The sequence below is a fragment of the Mus pahari genome, chromosome 6, assembly GCF_900095145.1.
Source record: "Mus pahari chromosome 6, PAHARI_EIJ_v1.1, whole genome shotgun sequence".
Classification (NCBI taxonomy): Eukaryota; Metazoa; Chordata; class Mammalia; order Rodentia; family Muridae; genus Mus; species Mus pahari.
In genome coordinates, this window is record NC_034595.1 from 105,228,192 (window position 1) to 105,246,242 (window position 18,051).

Sequence of the window (18,051 nt, forward strand, 5' to 3'; positions counted from 1 at the left end):
TAGATTCTGTTTTGTTTTGTTTTGTTTTGTTTTCTTTTGTTTTTTGAGACAGGGTTTCTCTGTGTAGCCCTGGCTGTCCTGGAACTCACTCTGTAGACCTGGCTGGCCTCGAACTCAGAAATCCGCCTGCCTCTGCCTCCCGAGTGCTGGGATTAAAGACGTGTGCCACCACTGCCCACTGCTGTTGCTGCTGCTTCTTCTTCTTCTTCTTCTTCTTCTTCTTCTTCTTCTTCTTCTTTTTTAAGGTTTACTTATTTATGTTACATATATGAGTACACCGTTGCTCTCTTCAGACACACCAGAAGAAGGCATCAGATCCCATTACAGATAGCTGTGGGCCACCATGTGGTTGCTGGGAATTGAACTCAGGACCTCTAGAAGAGCAGCCAGTGTTCTTACCCATTGAGCTATCTTTTCAGCCCCCCCCCTTTTAAAATATGGATTCTGAGGCTTGAACTCAGAACCCCATGCTTGCAAAACAAACGCTCTACCAACTGAGCCATGTGTTCAAGCCTCTGGGTGAGATTTTTTTAAAAAATGATTTTATCTTTTTCTGTCTGTTTTTAGATGTGTGGATACCCACAGATCCCAAAAGAGGGTGTTGAATCGGATGGAGCTGGAGTTACAGGTGATTGTGAGCTGCCTGGTATGGGCTTTGGGGAGCAAACTCCAGTCCTCTGCAAGATCAGCTGGATTCCTAATCATGAGTTTTCTGTCTAGGCTCTGGGATCAGCTGGATTCCTAATCACGAGTTTTCTATCTAGGCTCTGGGATCAGCTGGATTCCTAATCACGAGTTTTCTATCTAGGCTCTGGGAAAGACTTCCGTGCATTGGTTCCTTACTAACGAGAGTGAGCAAGCCAGATCTAGTTCCTTCAAGGAACACCACCAGTTTGGTTCATGTTCAAGTCAATGACCATAACTTGTGTGCCAGGAACCATGGCCATCTTGACAGGGTCCACACCAGCAATGGACACAGCAAAAGACAACCCATGTTTGAATCCCATGTCCACAGCTCCCAGATCTTCCTGGCCTTCATTTCTACTCAGCTCTGGGGGCTCCGACTGGGCAATGCCTGTGGTCTTGGGGGAGAGAGGGGTCCGGTCATTTTCACTGAAGGTGGCATCTTAGTGGATTGACTTGCACAGTGGTGTCAAGGCTGTGGTTGATTCAGTTGCAGTTGCAGGCCGACTCCACCCATGATGCTACCTCCTGCCATGCTTCCAGGACAGGCAGAATCTTGACAAGCTTTGAGGCCTCCTATGTCCCTGGCTTCTAGTCACTTGTGTTGGGGGCCAGTCAAGACTATGTTAAGCTCACCTCCTGGCACCGAAGGCTCTAGGCTAGGTGGGGTCTGGATCCTGTCACCCTGTAGTGGCAGTGGGAGAGAATTCAGTCCCTACAGTTCCGAGGACTGGAAGAGAAAGTGCGGCCAGTGAGCCCAGCCTGGCCCTGGGTGTCACACTCAGGGGACTTAGCTGGTGTGGTAAAGCTACCCCTGCTGGCTGGTCTTGGGCGGGGCTAGAGGAACCCTGCTGTTTGGAAGCAGATACTGTGCTTTCTTTCCTGCATGCTCACTCTCTGGTATGTGCTGCCCAGCAGGGACCCTGGCAGACTGGTGTCAGCTTCAGGTAGGACAGCAGCTTCTCTGGTGGAGACAGGAACGCTGCCTTAGAGGCAACTAAGCTTAGCTCTGACTGACAAGGCTCACAGCAGCAGCAGGAAGGGACAGTCCTAGGGTCAGAGATGCAAAAGGCTGAGAGATCAAGATACACCACAGCTGGGGGTTCTGAGGGAAGATCTGGTAGCTCCCACAGTCCTTGGTCAACATGTGGCTTCACCTGTATCTATCTCCTTGTGTGTGTGTGTGTGTGTGTGTGTGTGTGTGTGTGGTGCATGTGGAAGTATCACCACCAAAATCCAGTAGGACTTTGCTGTAACTCTGACACCTCTAGGGGACCCTGTCCCAGGTCACCATCTGAGGGATGGGGTTAGATTGTATGTGTGGTCCTTGGGGAAACAGTTCAGCACATAGACAATCCTTTGGGTTGGCCTGGCAGGCACTGGGTTCTCACTGATCACTAAAGGGAGGACTCAACAGAGAAAGACCCAGAGAACGTGGGTTACCAGCCCCAGCTGAGTCTGCAGTCCTCCCCACTCTACTGCCAAGTCGTGGCAACCTCACACACACTTGCTCTTACAACTGTGGTGACATGGACCATAGCACTCAGGACAAAGCTGGCTGGACCTTGGAGACATCACTTCAACAAAATGGGCTGGGTTTGGGAGGGGTGGGTCCTTTTTTGGTCCACCTATGTTATCACTAAGGTTGAATGTGAGGGAGGACATGTTGGGGAGCTCTGTCAGAGCAGCCATGATGTGGTTAGGGTTTCGAGGATGAGGAACAACTTCTCCTCTTCCTTCCACAAATGCCTCCTGTTCTGCTAGGCATGTGGGGGGGGGGTCCTCTGGCCTGTTACTATGGCTCAGAATGAGGGGGCGTGTCTTCTGGGTGCCCAGGGCCCTGGGAGCCCACATATACTTGGGTCCTGTCCATCCCAGTGAGGATGAGTCTTCATGGTTCTTTAAGTGGTTCTGCTCTGGGGCCTGAGGAAGCTACATTTGTCTCAACAACAGGGGCATGCTCTCTAGCTCTCTGAGGGGTCAGGGAAGGCCTGCTGTGGAAGTACCTTCTCACACACAGCTGCCTCTGACAGGGAGGGCATCAGGCTGTTAAACAAGTGGGTGGCTCTCAGAAACTGCATCTTGAAGGACAGGGCAGGTTCCATTCAGAACACTGTGCCTAAGGCCAGGATGAGGGCATGCCAGGGCATTTGGTGAGCTGTGGTCTAGGCCCTCATGTGTAATCAAGGACCGCCAGCAAGACCACAGACTTGTGAGCAGAATCAGAGTTCAAGACATCATTACTGATGGTCTGGTCTTCACAGTTTCCCCAAAGCACCAGAGACAAGGGAGGTACAGACTGCCTTGGAGGTAGAGACAAGTGCCCGAGGGAGCACATCTCTGGAGACCCCTCCCTCACTTCCTCAAAGTGGATGGGAGCAAGCTAGGCCCTGGTGGCACAGAGCTGTGGCCCACGATGGCTCATGCAATAAAGGATGAGTCCTGGCTCTAGGTTGTGGGCCAGTTTTGAGTCAGCGAGTCATGCCATTACTATTACTACTACTTCTCCTTCTCCTTTTCCTCCTTCTTCTTCTTTTGGTTTTTCGAGACAGGGTTTCTCTGTATAGCCCTGGCTGTCCTGGAACTTGAACTCAGAAATCTGCCTGCCTCTGCCTCCCAACTGCTGGGATTAAAGGCGTGTGCTGGCAAGCTATGCCACTTCTATGAGCCTCTGGTTCTCCTCTTCAAAACTGGAGACCCTTCTTGAAATTTCTTAGGGTTTAGAGAACGTCTATATCTCAAAGTCTTCTCTGATCAGTTTCATTTCCTGGGATATGGAGGTGTCCTTGCAGAAGGGAGAGTCCCCACGTAAAGGACACACTGACGTTTGGATGTGAGATGTCAGAGAAACCTCTGTAGCCTGGGTGAATTCCCCCCTTTCTCTGTCTCTCTCTCCCTCTCCTGTCTTTCTGTCTTGGTCTCCCTCTCCCTCTTAGTGTAAAGTGGCTGCAGGTGTGCACATGGGGAGGTTGGTGGGGAGGACTCTTCTTGTTCTGGGACCACCTCCATATGGGACCTAGTACCATCCAGGGGTGGAGATTCATGCATCCATCCTGGACAATACCATTGGAGTAGCTGAATCTAGACTTGCCTGGGCTGGCTTATTTTTCTTACTGGCTTATTTTTCTTACCGTTTGTCCATTCGAGTGGACGCCTGGTTCATCTCGCTGTTGGCGATGAAGTTTCGGATCTCGGAGAAGTAAGAATCTTCCTTCTCATCTAAAAGTGCATGGTTGTCCGACTCGGAGGTGGGGGAGGAGGCGCTGGTGCCCAGGTGGTTCGTGAGCACCCCGGAGTGCTGGCTCACTGTGGATGGGCTGAGTGTCAGGGGCATTCTTGGGGCCATCCAGCCCTCACTCAGTGCCAATGTGCACTTGGGGTGATCTTAGGGAACTGTTTCTTAGAAAGTTGTTTGAGGGGTGATGTTGCCCTTGCTTGCCAGGCCTCTTCCCTCACCCCTCCTCCGCCACGCCCTCCTCTACCACGCCCACGCCCCTCTCCCTCCACGCCCCCTTCCACCACGCCCTCCCTCCTCCACCACGCCCCTCCTCCACCACGCCCAACACCCCACCAACCTGGTGCACCCTCGTGTTCATGCTTCTTCAGGTGCCGGTCTAGGTTGGTCTGCTGCCCGAAGCAGCGGTTGCACAGATGGCACTTGAACGGCTTCTCTTTGTTGTGGATGTTCCTCACGTGCCGCTGGAGGTTGGAGGAGATGCTGAATGACCGGTCACAGTACTTGCACCTGGAAAACAGGTGCGTCTTGCCTCAGAGGAGAGATCAAGTGCAGTGGGAGCTGTGTCCACTGTGGAGTCCCCGAGGCCACCTGACTACCAGACATGTCCTAGGATTCTGGTTCTTAGAGACATCTAGGCCAGGTTTTAACTATCCCTGAGCTCTTTTGGAGGGAGTTAGATGCCGAGATACGTGCAAGGTGACATTCTTGATTCAGCCTCAAGAGGGCAGCCTTGAGCCACCGAAAGATGCAGAAGCTGTTCTGGCTGGTTACCCTGAGATGGGAAAGCAGCCTTCTGCACCAGCCCCATTTGACTTGGGGACTCAGGGTGGCTATCTAATGCTCTTAGTAACCCTGAAGGTCAGGTGGGGGGATTTTGGGACTGTGGCTTCGATGCTGAGGCCAGCTAGTAGCCATATTGAGTCCTTCAAGCTACTATGGGCTCCTGTGTGCTCAGAGTATTGCCTGCCATGCCCCCACTAGGTTGACCAAGCACTTGGGAAACCATTTTACCAGAGAGCACGGTGCAGTTAGAAGCTGTGCAAGCCCGAAACAAAGAACAGTGAGTGATTTAAGAAGGGACCTTCCAGGCTCCGCAGCATACATGAGACGCCCCTGGAAAGGGGCGAGCTGTGCATTGTGGGAGTCTGCGCTGCAGTGCATTGTGGGAGTCTGAGCTGCCAGGACTTCCCTGAGGGCCTGTACACACAGACAGACCCTGCAGCAGGGATTCTGACTCCGTGGTGTATTTTTTTTTCTGCATCCATGGGCATACATGCAGTGTGTGTTTAGTATAAGTGCATGTGTGTGCTCAGGTATATGATGTCAGCCTCAGCGAGGGCAAAGATGGGGGGCTTTTTTTTCACCCACATGGATGTGTGAGTGTTCTAAATACAGCAGGCTTGCATTCCTATGGGCTCTGCCCCACTGCGATTTGGGGCAGGTGGCAGACTCTAGAACAGCACACTGGTCACGAGCCTCTGTCATGTGGTTGCAGACATATCTGAGGACACCAGGGGCACAGCCAGGAGGGGCCGTGTCAGAGCAGCTTTTATAGCACTGTGCTATCCAGCACAGGAGGGGCCAGGCTCTAGATGGACCCTGGAGGTCTGGGTGGGCCCCTGCCCAGGGTGTCTGACTGTGTTTCTGTCCCTGTTGAGTTAGGACACTTGGGGCTGCAATTATTAACTTTGCCCTTGGACTCTCAAGAGTCTGTGAATCCTCTGGTCCCTGGATGCCCGATAAAAACCAAGGGAGTTTAAGGCCCCAGAGAAAGGGATGCTACCCGGAGAGGCCTGTCCTCCCGCCCAGGCTCTTCCTTCAGGCACGTGACCTTCCAACCTTGAACTCTTGTGTTGCCCCCTTGTGTATGGTCCCCTTCTTCAGTCGGTCCTGTCAGCCTCCAGCCTTGTCTGAGGCCAGGCTCCCCTTGCTCCTGCTATACTTTTAACTACCTCACCAGACTTTTTTTTTTTTTTTTTTTTAAATCACAGGTCTGGGCCTCTACTGTATCTCAGGGAGTCCTGAGTGGCCTCTGGGGCACATGGGTGTCCTTGGACACAGCCTTTCTTCCCACAGCCTGGGACACAGCGTGACTCACATGACCACCTGCAAAATATGCCCAGATGTGACTGTTGGTTCTCACAGCCTGAGCAATATCAGGTCTCGGTCCTGCTTGCTCTGCAACCCCCTGTGGATGCGACATTTCAGAAGGAATTTCACCTCTCACCTGCTTTCCCCACATACCCTAAAACATAGCGACACCTTGACAGGGCCAGGCCCAGCTCTTCCTGCTTTTTTGGGGGTGGGGGGAGTGTGTGATTGCTCAGGAAAAGAAACCTTGATTTGGCCGGGCGTGGTGGTGCACACCTTTAATCCTAGCGCTAGGGAGGCAGAGGCAGGTGGATTTCTGAGTTTGAGGCCAGCCTGGTCTACAAAGTGAGTTCCAGGACAGCCAGGGCTATACAGAGAAACCCTGTCTCGAAAAACCAAAAAAAAAAAAAAAAAAAAAAAAAAAAACAAACCAAAAAACAACCCTTGATTTGTATCTGCGGAGTAAAGCCAAGGCTAAGCTGCTCATGGGACTAGGAGTTTCCTCAACTGCACGAGTCCCCTGCAGATGCCACAGGTCATCCAGGCAGCGCAGCCCTGGTCTGGCCTGCCTGTCCATCGGAAGCACATTCATATAGCTCTTCTTTTCTTTTGTTTTGGTTCCTCCGGAGATGCAGAGACCTCTGACAGCGCCCCCCCTTCCCATGCAGCAGCGCTCGCACAGACCCCTAAGCATGGGAATGCTGGGATGTGGAGGGAGGTTGGAGCGGCAGAGGCCTGTGCAGAGCTCTGGTTGCAGGGTGGTGAATGTAGCCTCTCCTTGTTCTAATCTAAATAAATGGCCCAGGCAGAGACATCCACTTGCAATTTAGGGGAGCAGAGAGCCCCAGGGCTGTGAGGGAGCAGAGTTCGCTCAGCAGCTGGGCTCTGCACTGTGAATAAGCTGACAGGCTGCTAGGGAAATTTACAGCCGTGCCGCATAAAGCAACACGCCATTGTGCTCGCAGAGAGGAGAGGGCACAGGCGGCCCGGCAGAGCGCTTCGGGAGGACCTTGCCGTGACCATGCCTGTGGCCGTTCCAGAGCCGCGAGGGATGCACAGGGCAGGTGAGGGTGAGACCAGACCTCTCAGCCGGGTTTCTGGGCTGAGGAGCATCGTTCTTAAGACACAGGGAGGCTACAGCCAGCCACCACGGCTACATCATTTTAAAGGTGAGGACAGATAAGGAAAGAAGAGAATTAAACATGTTCTAAGAATAAAAACAAATGAGGGGGAGTCTTGCAGGAGCCACCTGTAGCCCCCGCTGAACACCAAGTCGGCTTTCTTAATACAAGACACGGAACAGGAGCTGGGGAGGAGATAGGAGGTGTGCGTCCACAAAGCAGGAGTCATGGGCCTGATCAGGAGCTCCAGGATGGTCCTGGAAGATCAGCATCTAAGAATGCCACAGGCTATGCCCGGCAGCCAGGCAAGCCTCTGTATCAAAGTTGGAAGGAGGTATACTGGGGGTACAGCCCTTTTGTTCTCAATTCTTAATTTTTCTATTTAAAAATCTTAATTAAAAATGTAAATGTGTGTGTGTGCATGCATGCATATGTGTATGTGTGTGTGCATTCCTGGGTTATGCGTAGAGTGTCGTCCATTATTGCTTCCCCTCCTCTTTGTTTTTGAGGGTCTCTCATTGGGCCTAGGGCACAGCGATTTGGCTAGACTGGCTAGCCAGAAAGTCCCAGGGATGCCCCTGGAATTGTAGGGCCACACGGCCTTGCTCAGCTCTTATGTGGGTGCTGGGGATATACATCTGCAAGGCAGTCTTCTCCAGCCGCAGTTGGTCAGATCTTTCTACCTCCACAATCTAAGTTCTGTAAAACTTACATGCTGGTATTTTAGGACATAAGAGTGTCTTTAGGTATCTTTTCTCCAACTCCAGGAGAAGATGGCAAAGCCAGGAGACGTTGTGTGCAAAGGGCTGTTCCCTTTCTAGAATGTGTAGGAAAAGCAGAGGCCACCCCATGTCAGGATGCAGGGACATGTGAGAAACTGAGAAATTTCCAACAGCGTCCTGATAACTCAAGGTAACCCTCTTCATCTGCCTTTTGGAGGGCCCCAGCCTCTGCAGGGTACACATACCCACATGCACACACAGTGACCATGCACATGCGTACTGACACTAAGGTGAGCATCATACTTAGGTGGGAGTTGAGCATCCTTGCCAATCCCTGTGCAATGGATTCCTAGGTTGGGCTATACATTCTCCAGTTCCAACTTAAACTCTTTCCAGTTATCAAAGAAAGACTAAGCGAAGTCCCTAGCGGTATCAAGAGGCATGCTGCACGCTTTAAACCCCTTGGCAAATGCCTGCCTCAAGCCAGATAAAGCCAGGATTTGCAACACAAACTTGCAAAGCAATTATTGTTACCAAAGTCGAAACTCTCAGATTGGAGGGAGCAAAAGAAATCAATGATAATTAAATTCTTCTATAAACACGGCCCCTACCCTCTGGGGGCTCTTAGTGCGACACGCTGTCCAGGAGTCGGCTCTCATTACAGAAAAAACACAGGGCTCGTTTCTGGGTGAGGACCAGACCAAATAAATCTTTCTGTTGCTTGCCTTTGTTAAGTTGTAAGTCACTATTTTCAGAGAGCAGACGGGGGTGGGGGGGAGAGGGGGGCTGCATGTCAGGGACGACTGGGGAGCATGGGGCAAGAAAGAACTAGAAAGAGCGGTCATTTACCAGCACAGATGTGGGCCCGTGGCCACCAGGGATGCTCTGTGTACCCCAGCGGGGCTTGGGGATCACACCACATACACACCCACACGGGATCCCTGCCACAGGGAGGGGCACAAGAGGAGTCCTCAGGGCTCTATCATCACGTGGCTACTTCCTGGTGGCACAAGCTATGTGTGGGCACGGTACAGGAGTCTAATGTCATCGGTCTAAAAGCAAGCCAGACTCTTTCTTTCCCAAAGCCCTAGCCAGCCAGACACACCCCAGAATGTGTTGCTAAACTGGTCCTGGCAGAGAAGTGGCCATTTCCCTGTTTGTCTCAGGGTGACAATTGCCCAAGTTCGGTTTTAAAAGGCCTACTCCCTGCCGGGGAGAGCATGGCAAGAAAAGGCGTCCTCCTCAGACCTTCTTGAGCAAAAACAAAGGCTCAAGGACAAAGAGGACAGGGACCCGGGGCCAGAAGAGTAGGCAGAGTGGCCTTCGGTTCCAACCCTTGAAGAATCTCAGGCCATGTTTAAGCTATAGCCCCTTGTTTTTGACACAGGGATAGTAAGATCCCCTGGGAGGCTGCTCCATATCCCAAGATACTTTAGTAACACATGCAGTCTCCCCACTCAGGGCTGCCGTAGGGAATCAAGGACACCCCATATTTGTTAAAAGCTCACACGTGGGGAGGCTAATGGTCATCATGACAGAGATAGGAGTAGGTGGGGGATTGCTAGCTAAGGTTCTCCCAGAGACCCGTGGAGACTCCAGCTTCAAGACACACCCCTCCCTGATTTTTGAATGCCTGCCTTGGTTGACACTTTGGATACCAGAGACAGGTTCTCTCACATCCTCTTTTGGGAGTATGAAAGGAGACTTCCATCAATTTCCTGGGTAGTTCCTGCCTTCTCCTTACATTAGAGATGGAGGGTGGTGGGCCAGGAGATGAAGGCAGAAAGTGTCAGAGCCAGACGTCTGGCTACTGTCCACTCTCCTTCTGGTGGCCCCAGCCCTGTCGGCAGATCTGAATATAGGCATGTGCTTGAAAGAAGGGGACTAAAGGTGCATGGATACTAGCTGGGGAAATCCCTCAGATACCAGCACGACGTGGCTCCTACCTGTATGGCTGTTCCCCCGTGTGTGTCCTCAGATGTCTTGTGAGATTTGCAGATCTGGGGAAGATCTTGCCACAGTACCTGAGACAGAGGGAAGAGAGGCAGGAGAGGCTTTAGGGCAGTCCACATGGTCCCTTTCCAGATTTCTGTTCATCCAGAGCTCAGCTCAGAGGCTCGCCAGCATCCTTACTATCTCTACTCTGCCCTGAGCCCAGACATCTCACAAAGCACAGAGCGGAGGGACCAGCATCATGCCAGTGGCTGGGATCAGCTAGGGAGCCGGGGAACACGTCCTCCCAAGGCCGTGAGCAATGGCTGCAGCACCAGGCCCACCATCCTTCCTAGTACAGTGGCCGATGCTGTGCAGCCGTTCTCTGGCCTCTGAACTTAGCTAAACTGCACACTGGGCCCAGATAACATAGCATAGAGGACAATTCAAGAAGCCTACCCAGATCACGAATGTACAAATGCGGCCCCAGGCAGATGGGGAGCCTGTACGCTCACCCTGCGCTTCAGCAGGACTGCAACTCTGGGTTTTTCCAGAAGCAGGTTCATAGGCGTGTGTGTGTGTGTGTGTGTGTGTGTGTGTGTGTGTGTCCTTCCCACCAGCCCCCAAGGAGCCCTCGGTGCTTCACCTGCACGTGTATCTCTCCTTCCCCTTCCTGAGGATGGGATCCGAGAGCGTTGGGGGTGGGGAGCGGAAGTTGAAGGGGTGGTGAGGCAGGGGCTGCAGGGAGCTGCCTGAGTCGGCCTTCATGGCTGCAAAGCTCTCCAGCTTCTCCGTCATGGTTTCTATGGCTGACATCTGCAGGCACGGAGAGAGAGAGATTGATGACTCAGCATAACTGCCGTCCGTCTTCAGAGAGTGTGCACCCCGGGTCCCCGTGTCTAACTATTATCAATAGCTCCCGGATGGCCATTGGAATTAGAGCCACAGCTTACTCTGTTCTTGTCCTTCTTAGCACTGGGACTATAATCCAGGGTCATCTGGAGTGGTCTTTTCAGTCTAGCAGGCAGAATTTGGTTAAAACCCCAGGCTATGCAGGCTCCATTGAGACTTAAGTCTTTGGTGACAGGGACCTTGAAACTGTACCTCTCCCACCTGTGCCAAGGGAACCATGGGGGGGCTCTCTTCATACCTCTGCTAAATGTCTGTCCTGGAAGGCAGGTTTTGTCTGGCAGACCACAGAGATGGGGGAAAGGTGAGGGAAGCAGAGGAAGAAGGGGTGGGGCAGGTGCCATTGAAGACAGAGGGCAAAGTTTCAGTCTCTCAGAGTGCTGTGAGTGTAGGGAGAAACTGGGCCTAGATGAAGACCCCACTGAGCTCACCAGTGGGACATGGATGAATGAGGAGACAAGGTATCACCTCCCGATCCAGGCTCCCATCCATGGCCAGCTACCTCCGGGGAGTGTTTATTGCTTAGCGCTAGTGCCAAACACAAGGCACTTGTTCACTGATGTCAGAATCTGGGACCCAGCTGCCCATGGTTGAACAAAGGCTGCATGTCACATGACTGTAATCCTTCTGCATGACTCCAGTCACGAAGCCCTTCGGCACCTTGTTGGGATGCCCAAAGCATCGTTGTGGGATGTTTGCTGGGCACTGACAACAGGGAAGGGAGGACTTTGTACTGCCGCTACTTGGAAGCCTCGTAACACAGTGGCGGAGACATTTGGTATCTGGGCAAACAGCGTTATGGCCGTGACAGAAACCCACAGAAGCACGGTTAATGGGTGGACACTTTGCCCAGTTACCCTGGTAGGGCCTCCCCATGGCCACTGGACAGCTCCGTGCAGGCAACAGAGACGCAGGCTTTGCCTTGTTAATAGAGGACTGACGTGTGACCCTCATCAGAACATACCACATACACTTTCTGTGTCCGTGCTCACTGGAGATGGAGCTGCCTTGCTCTCTGGGCTGCTACCTGGCCTCTCTAGAGCCTTTTCCAACACCTGAAAGGTGGATTCTAAGGGTGACACTGAGGCCCTGGTCCATAGGTCTTTATGACAGCCTATGGATATAGTACTAATGCCTGTTTTGTGGAAACCATCTCTGCATGGTCACCAGGCTCTTCTGTCTGAGTGACACAGACAGCCAAGTTAACCTCAGGCCGTTTAACTGGTGACCACAAGTCACCTCCTTTCTGCCTCTTCACCCTGGCCTGGGACACAAGGGCAGGCAGAGGAGGTAGGCCCATGGGAGCAGTGGGCAGGAGGGACAATGGGCAGCTGGCCCCCCGCAGGCCTCTCTTTCTCAGACCGGGTAGGGTGGGTCCTGCCTGCCTGGCCTGCTCTGCCCTGTCAGACATTCCCGTGAGCTCCTAGTACAAACACAAACACCGGATATGCCTGGCTGCCTGGTCGGCTTTTTCCAGCCGGCCCTGGGAAAATTGGGGGAAGCTATTAACCAAACTCTGCGGCCCCGTGGAACAATGGGAGGCTCTAAGTTTAGCTGTGAACTCAGCCAGGGTGCAGGTTTCACAGACTGGGGCTTACCCAAGGCGGGAAGCTCAGAGAAGAACAATGCCCCATGCGGGTTTTTTGGCCTGAAGATTCCCTGTCGGTGAGGGAGGCTTAAGGACTGTGACCTGCAGCTCACAGGAGCGGGGGGGGGGGGGGGAGCCCAGACCTCATGTAGTGAGGACAGGGGTCCCGGATACTTGAAGGATTTCGCCTTGGGCTGTGGGTTCCCCAGGAGGCATGTGGCCTGGGGACACAGGCAGGGACATTAGCAGGATAGAGGGCGCTATACCTGACTGGCAGGCTGCTAGGCTTACCTTCGCGTCCCTAGGACAGTCCCTTCCTGCTCAGTCTCCCCCCCCCCGCCCCTCCCCACAAAGACCCACTCTCTCTGGTCCTTTCACTGAAGGTATGGTCTACTACAGGAATACAAGCCCCAACATCTGTTTCCTTGTGTCCAAGACTCTGCTCCGCTTGGCACTTGTACCAGCAGTACATCCCTTCCTAGGGCCTGGGGTCCTCGCAAACATGGGGCTCCCTTAGGCAAGAGGCCTTTAGATAGACCCAAGTGTTTCTTTATGAGGACAACACTTCCCTATGTGTTCCAGGTCCACAATAACCTGTGGGATCTCAGAAAGCCCCCCCCCCCCCAACTCGAAACCTAGGACCCAGAGCCTGTTCACACCGCGCCTCTAAGTACTCCCATCTCAGAGGCCCACAGTGATTGTTACCTGGGGGTGGAACAGAAGTGGGGACGGCCTCAGGTACTTCTCTTTCAGGACTCCCACAGGGTCTGCCACCTTCCGCTTTTCTACCCTGCTGGACGGCAACACAGAGGGTTACATACCCCACCGAGCCTCTTGCTCCTCATTACCACACCCGTGCTGAATTGACCATCAGACCGCTGTGGAGGTGGCTACGGGGCTATCCAGCTAACTCCTACCTGAACTTCAGTGAGCCTCCAGGCCAGTGGGGCAAGCCCCAGCTGCTCATTTACCCAGACTCCTCAGCTCCTCAACTGAATCTTTATCTACTCAGTGGTTTCTCCACACATCCCATCTCCCCTGAAACAGTTACCACCTCCTGTGTTTGTTGGAAGGTTTTGTGCTGGAGTCTAGAATGTTCTTTGAAGGCTCTGTGTGCACCAGCCTCCTGCCCGCTGGCTTGCACACCTATATGGTGGGTGCTTCCCTCAAGGCCTCCAGCATAGCCACAAGTTACTATGTATCACCCCTGGACTTGTTGCCTGCACCCCAAATACCCTGCCCCTGCCGGAAACTGGCAGAGTACACTGCCTATTTTGCTGACAAATGCGGGTGACAGATTTCTGTCCTGGGAAGTTACCAGAGACTCCCTACAGCAGCCAGTCAGGTTGTACCTGAAAACCTTCAACGGCTGCTGGAGACTGCAATGCTTGACTCTTCCTCAAGTGTCAGAGACAACTTGCTAAACAAATCTCCGAGGTCAGTGCAGGTGGTTGCTGGGTCCTTTCTTTCGCCCCCATGGTTGGTAGAAGTCCATGAGGTGTTTTGTTTAAACCTGCTGACCCTCTTGCTCCCAAGGACACCAGAACCAAACAAGTTGTCCCTATCCTCTTGCTCCCAAGGACGCAGGAACAGAATAAGCCATTCCTAGGTTGCTCACCTGCACCCCACCTGGGCCCCGGCCTTGCCTCATTTTGCTTCTTTCTATCAGTTGAAGCCTTTGCCTCCCTACCTTCCAGGGGACATCAGCAGACATGGCAATGTGACTGCCAGAGGGACACAGCAGCTCTGGATTCTCAGGGGAGACCCAAGTCCTGATGCAAGGACAGCGAGGACATCAGGCAAAGAACTGGGGTGACTATGGGATGGAAATGAACACTGAGGCACTTGGCTCTTGGCAAGAGTTACCAGCCTGGGGCTGCACTCGGGTAACCATGGCCAGACCGTTGCAGGGAGGGGTCTCTCATGGCATGAGTTCAGCCTTTGAATTATCTAGGGATGCTGGCAGTGGCAGAGAAAGGGACCCAAGTAGCAGGAGGAGGGCCCCAGTGACGGTAGCAAACTCAGGCTGAGCTATGAGTCTGTCTGAACCCAGTATGTGGCAGCTCAGGGCCCTCCGTAAGGTCAGGCTGCAGTCTGCCATCACCTCAGGGGATTCTAGAAACACTTATTTGACCACCTGGACTGGACCCGTTTTGCAGAGGACCGTCTGCAGAGGGGTGTCCAGCCAGCCCTCCAGTGCCCACAGACCTCAGGTCCTAAGGACAGCCATTCAGCCTAGCCTTTTGACATTATGAGTAGAGACCACATGAAAATATAAAGGGGGCTCTGGGGTCCTGTGATCAGTTGCCGTGACTCTCTTTTCCCCAGACTGACCATAGTTCCTTGCAGCTTACAGGAAAATAAACGTAGGAGGGTCTAACCAATCTGGGAGAAGGGACAGGCAGGGGGCAGAAGGAAAGGCTGAGAGGAGTCTTAGGCAAAGTTCCCTCAGTCATGGGTCTAACCAGAAGACTGTCTCCAACTACCTATGTCCTCCTGTACGAACCCAAGGGGCAGCAGGTGCCTCTTGCTTCCTGTCTCAGTGAAGTACCAGCCTCCCCCCTCTCTTTCCCTCTCTGGAACCTCGACACTTCCTCATGTAAACTGTGGGAAGCTTGGTCTGGGTGGGGAGGGTACAGCCTGGGGCCAGAGTGGGTACCTGTGGAGAGGTAGCATGTCCCCTGGATGGGTATCTGAGAAGAGGTAGCTGTGTCCCCTGGGTGGGTACCTGTGGGTGGAGGTGGCTGTGTCCTGTGGGTGGGTATCTGAGGGGAGGTGGCTGTGTCCCCTGGGTGGGTACCCGTGGGTGGAGGTGGCTGTGTCCTGTGGGTGGCACTGTGTAGTCTGCCTCACTTGGGATTTCCTCACAACTTTATCTCCTCCTCACCTGGTTGCCTCTTTAAGACCTGTGAGTCCATCACCCCCCTCCCCCCATCCTCACACCATGGCCAGCTCCAAGGAGACAGCAGGTACCCAGGCCTGTTCCCTGAACATCTCTAGATGCATGCTTACACAGGTGCACTTTGTGCTTGACAAAGCACACAAGGTCAATGTTAAGTACACAACCCTCTGCTAGACCACCTGCTTCTTACTCCCCGGCACTCCCTCACATGGCAAAGTGGGTAACATATACTTGCAGGAATACTGTCCAAACACAGAACCCATCCCTGCTTTCTAAACCCACTTGCCTCTCTGGGAGGCTCAACGCCTTTCCATACATCAGGGAGCAGAATCACACTTGCCCTTCATTAGAACCAGTATCAGAGAGGCAAGAATTCCACCCTACCAGGACCAGCAACTCCTTTGATTTGCTCTGGGCTACCAGACCTCCCTCCCACCCCCACCCAGTGTGGATCCAGGGTCAGTTGAGACCACAGGGCAGTCTCAGGAAAACAGAGCTGCAGCGAGATTAACAAATGCTCAAGGCAGAGTTGAGGGCCCTGGCCTTGGTGGGAGGCAGAGACCCCTGTTCCAGACAAGATGGGGGAGGCGCTCTAGATGGGGTCTAATGGAGAACCTCAAGGTAGGTTGGAAGATGCCTGAGTTGCAATCAGTGCAAGGGAACCACACAGGTCCTAAAGGTGGCCTTCCTAGCAGGGGCTCCACCTGAAGGCGCATTGGATCCCCATGGGCCAGGCGCTTCCCTGATGCCAGCAAATGCACACCGAAGAGCCTTGAGTTAGGAGGTTGGAAAAGCAAGTTAAGCAGTGTCCCTGCCTAGCTCCATGGATGTCGCCCAGCACCCCGTGGAGAGCGAGGGAGGGCCATGTTAATACCTGTAGATGGGATCCATGAAGAACGGTGAAGGCTTAGCGTAATGCAGGGAGGGCTGCTGGGGCAACTGTGCTGGGCACACCTTAGGCAGCCCCTCGCCGACCCCCGGCTTCCGTTCACCGTAGATGTGGTTCTTCCGCGGTTCACGGCTGCCTCCGTTCTGGCTCGCCCTGGCTCTGCTGCCGATGCTCAGGTCCAGCGGCTGTTCCTCGCCAGATGAGGGGACGAGGGGGACCTTGGGTGCGAGCAGGGCGGGTTTGGCCTCTTTTGGTTTGGTGGTGAGGTCAAAGGGGCACTCCGCACTGGGGCCGCCCACCTTGAGGGCATCCCGGGGTGACTTTGGCTCAGCCTTGACCAGCAAGTTGTGGGCGAGGGCTCGGTCCGTAAAGGGGTAGAGGGAGTGGGGGAAGTTAGGCAGGAACTGGAAGGGGAACACGGAGTGGTAGGGTAGTGAGCCCAACTTCTTCTCCTGCATGCTCATGAAACCGGGACCAAAGTATTTCTCTGCGATGGACGCGATGGCCTTGATGGAGTCGCCGGCGGCTCCCGAGGCCGTCAGCAGCTGTTCCTCGGGTGGCGGGAAGAAGGAATGCTGTGAGTAGAAGCCTGGTACCTCGGCCACACTGTTCATGGCCCCGGGGGGCACCGATGCACCCCCAAACTCAGGTTTGCTCTCCGCTGGCTTCCCCTTATCCTTGCCTTTGTCTCTGTCACTGTCCAGGTCGCTGTCCAGGTCCGACCCTGTGCCCGTGGTGGTGTCCAAGTCTGTCCCCGTCGTGGTGTTGATATCCTCAAAGTCACTGCCATCTGACATGTCAGGGCTCCTGTTTTTCACCTTCTCCGCATACGTGTCTTCCAAGCGGCCATCGAATTTCTCCTCTGGCCCGGTGGCCGCTGTGGCGCCCTGGCTGCTATTGCTGACCGCGGAGACGAGGGGCAGGGCTGGGTTTCCCAGCGGGCTGGGTAGCTTGGCGTCCTGCGCATGGTTCAGGGGGCTCTTGAGCAGTGGCGTGGGAGGTAGCAGAGGTGGTCGTGGGTACAGGGATGGAGGAAAGATGCCCGGGAAGCCTGGAGTGAGTGCGGGGAAGGCCGGAGGGGCAGCCGAGAAGGGCAGGCTCCCAGGATGAGGTCTGGAGGGGAAGAACTCGCTGAAGCCTAGACCCCCGTGGTTGAGGGTCGGGGAGGGTTTTGTCTTGTCCATCATGGGGCTGGGGGTCAAGGGCAGGCCTGGGGTGAAGATGCCACCCGGCGTGTAATGGTTCTTGCCCTCGCAGAATCTCCGATGCTTGTTGAGGGAGGAGGTAGTACTGAACATCTGCCCACAGTCCTTGCACTTGATCTGCGTCCTGCAGTCGGCGTGCATCCGCTTGTGCCGGCACAGGTTGGAGAACTGTGTGTAGGACTTGTGGCAGACCTCACCTACAGCACCCACAGGAGGCAAATACAGATGCAGAGTGAGATCACCAGGAACCCCACAGACAGAGGAAGGTAGGGGTGGTACCAAGGTGTCCCATCCTGAGGCTGTCCCCCAGGACCAGACGGGACTGGCAATAACCATGCCTTTCCCGGTGGTCCTGACCAGGTGAACCATGGTGCCTCAGCCTTCTGTGGTGGGAAGCTCAACATCCTTATTGGTTGCTGATTCTCACTCTCGAATATGGCTTGATACACCAAGCTTGGAGAGACTATCTGTCATGGTTTGAATATGCTTGACCTGGAGAGTGGCACTATTAGGAGGTGTGGCCTTGTTGGAGTAGGTGTGTCACTGTGGGTGTGGGCTTTAGGACCCTCATCCTAGCTGCCTGGAAGACAGTCTTCTCCCAGCGACTTTCAAATGAGGATGCAGAACTCTCAGTTCTGCCTGCACCATGCCTGCCTGGATGCTGCCATGTTCCCACCTTGATGATAATGGACTGAACCCCCGAACCTGTAAGCTAAAAACAATTAAATGTTGTCCTTTATAAGAGTTGCCTTGGTCATGGTGTCTGTTCA

General features: G+C 53.8%; 1 protein-coding gene across 8 annotated transcripts in view; it reads right to left on the bottom strand.

The window, feature by feature from the left end:
- Prdm16 (PR/SET domain 16) overlaps positions 1-18,051 on the bottom strand; it is a 320,311-nt gene that overhangs the window by 8,525 nt on the left and 293,735 nt on the right. For 5 of the 8 annotated variants that reach the window (XM_029540251.1, XM_029540248.1, XM_029540246.1 and 2 more), the window contains 6 exons: positions 16,062-17,478; positions 12,991-13,078; positions 10,435-10,604; positions 9,803-9,880; positions 4,260-4,429; positions 3,816-3,990 (listed from right to left, as the gene is read on the bottom strand). In XM_029540251.1, the coding sequence (XP_029396111.1) occupies positions 3,816-3,990; positions 4,260-4,429; positions 9,803-9,880; positions 10,435-10,604; positions 12,991-13,078; positions 16,062-17,478 (2,098 nt within the window). The remainder of the gene's footprint in view (positions 1-3,815; positions 3,991-4,259; positions 4,430-9,802; positions 9,881-10,434; positions 10,605-12,990; positions 13,079-16,061; positions 17,479-18,051) is intronic. The other 3 variants (XM_029540250.1, XM_029540249.1, XM_029540247.1) reach the window with 1 other exon arrangement.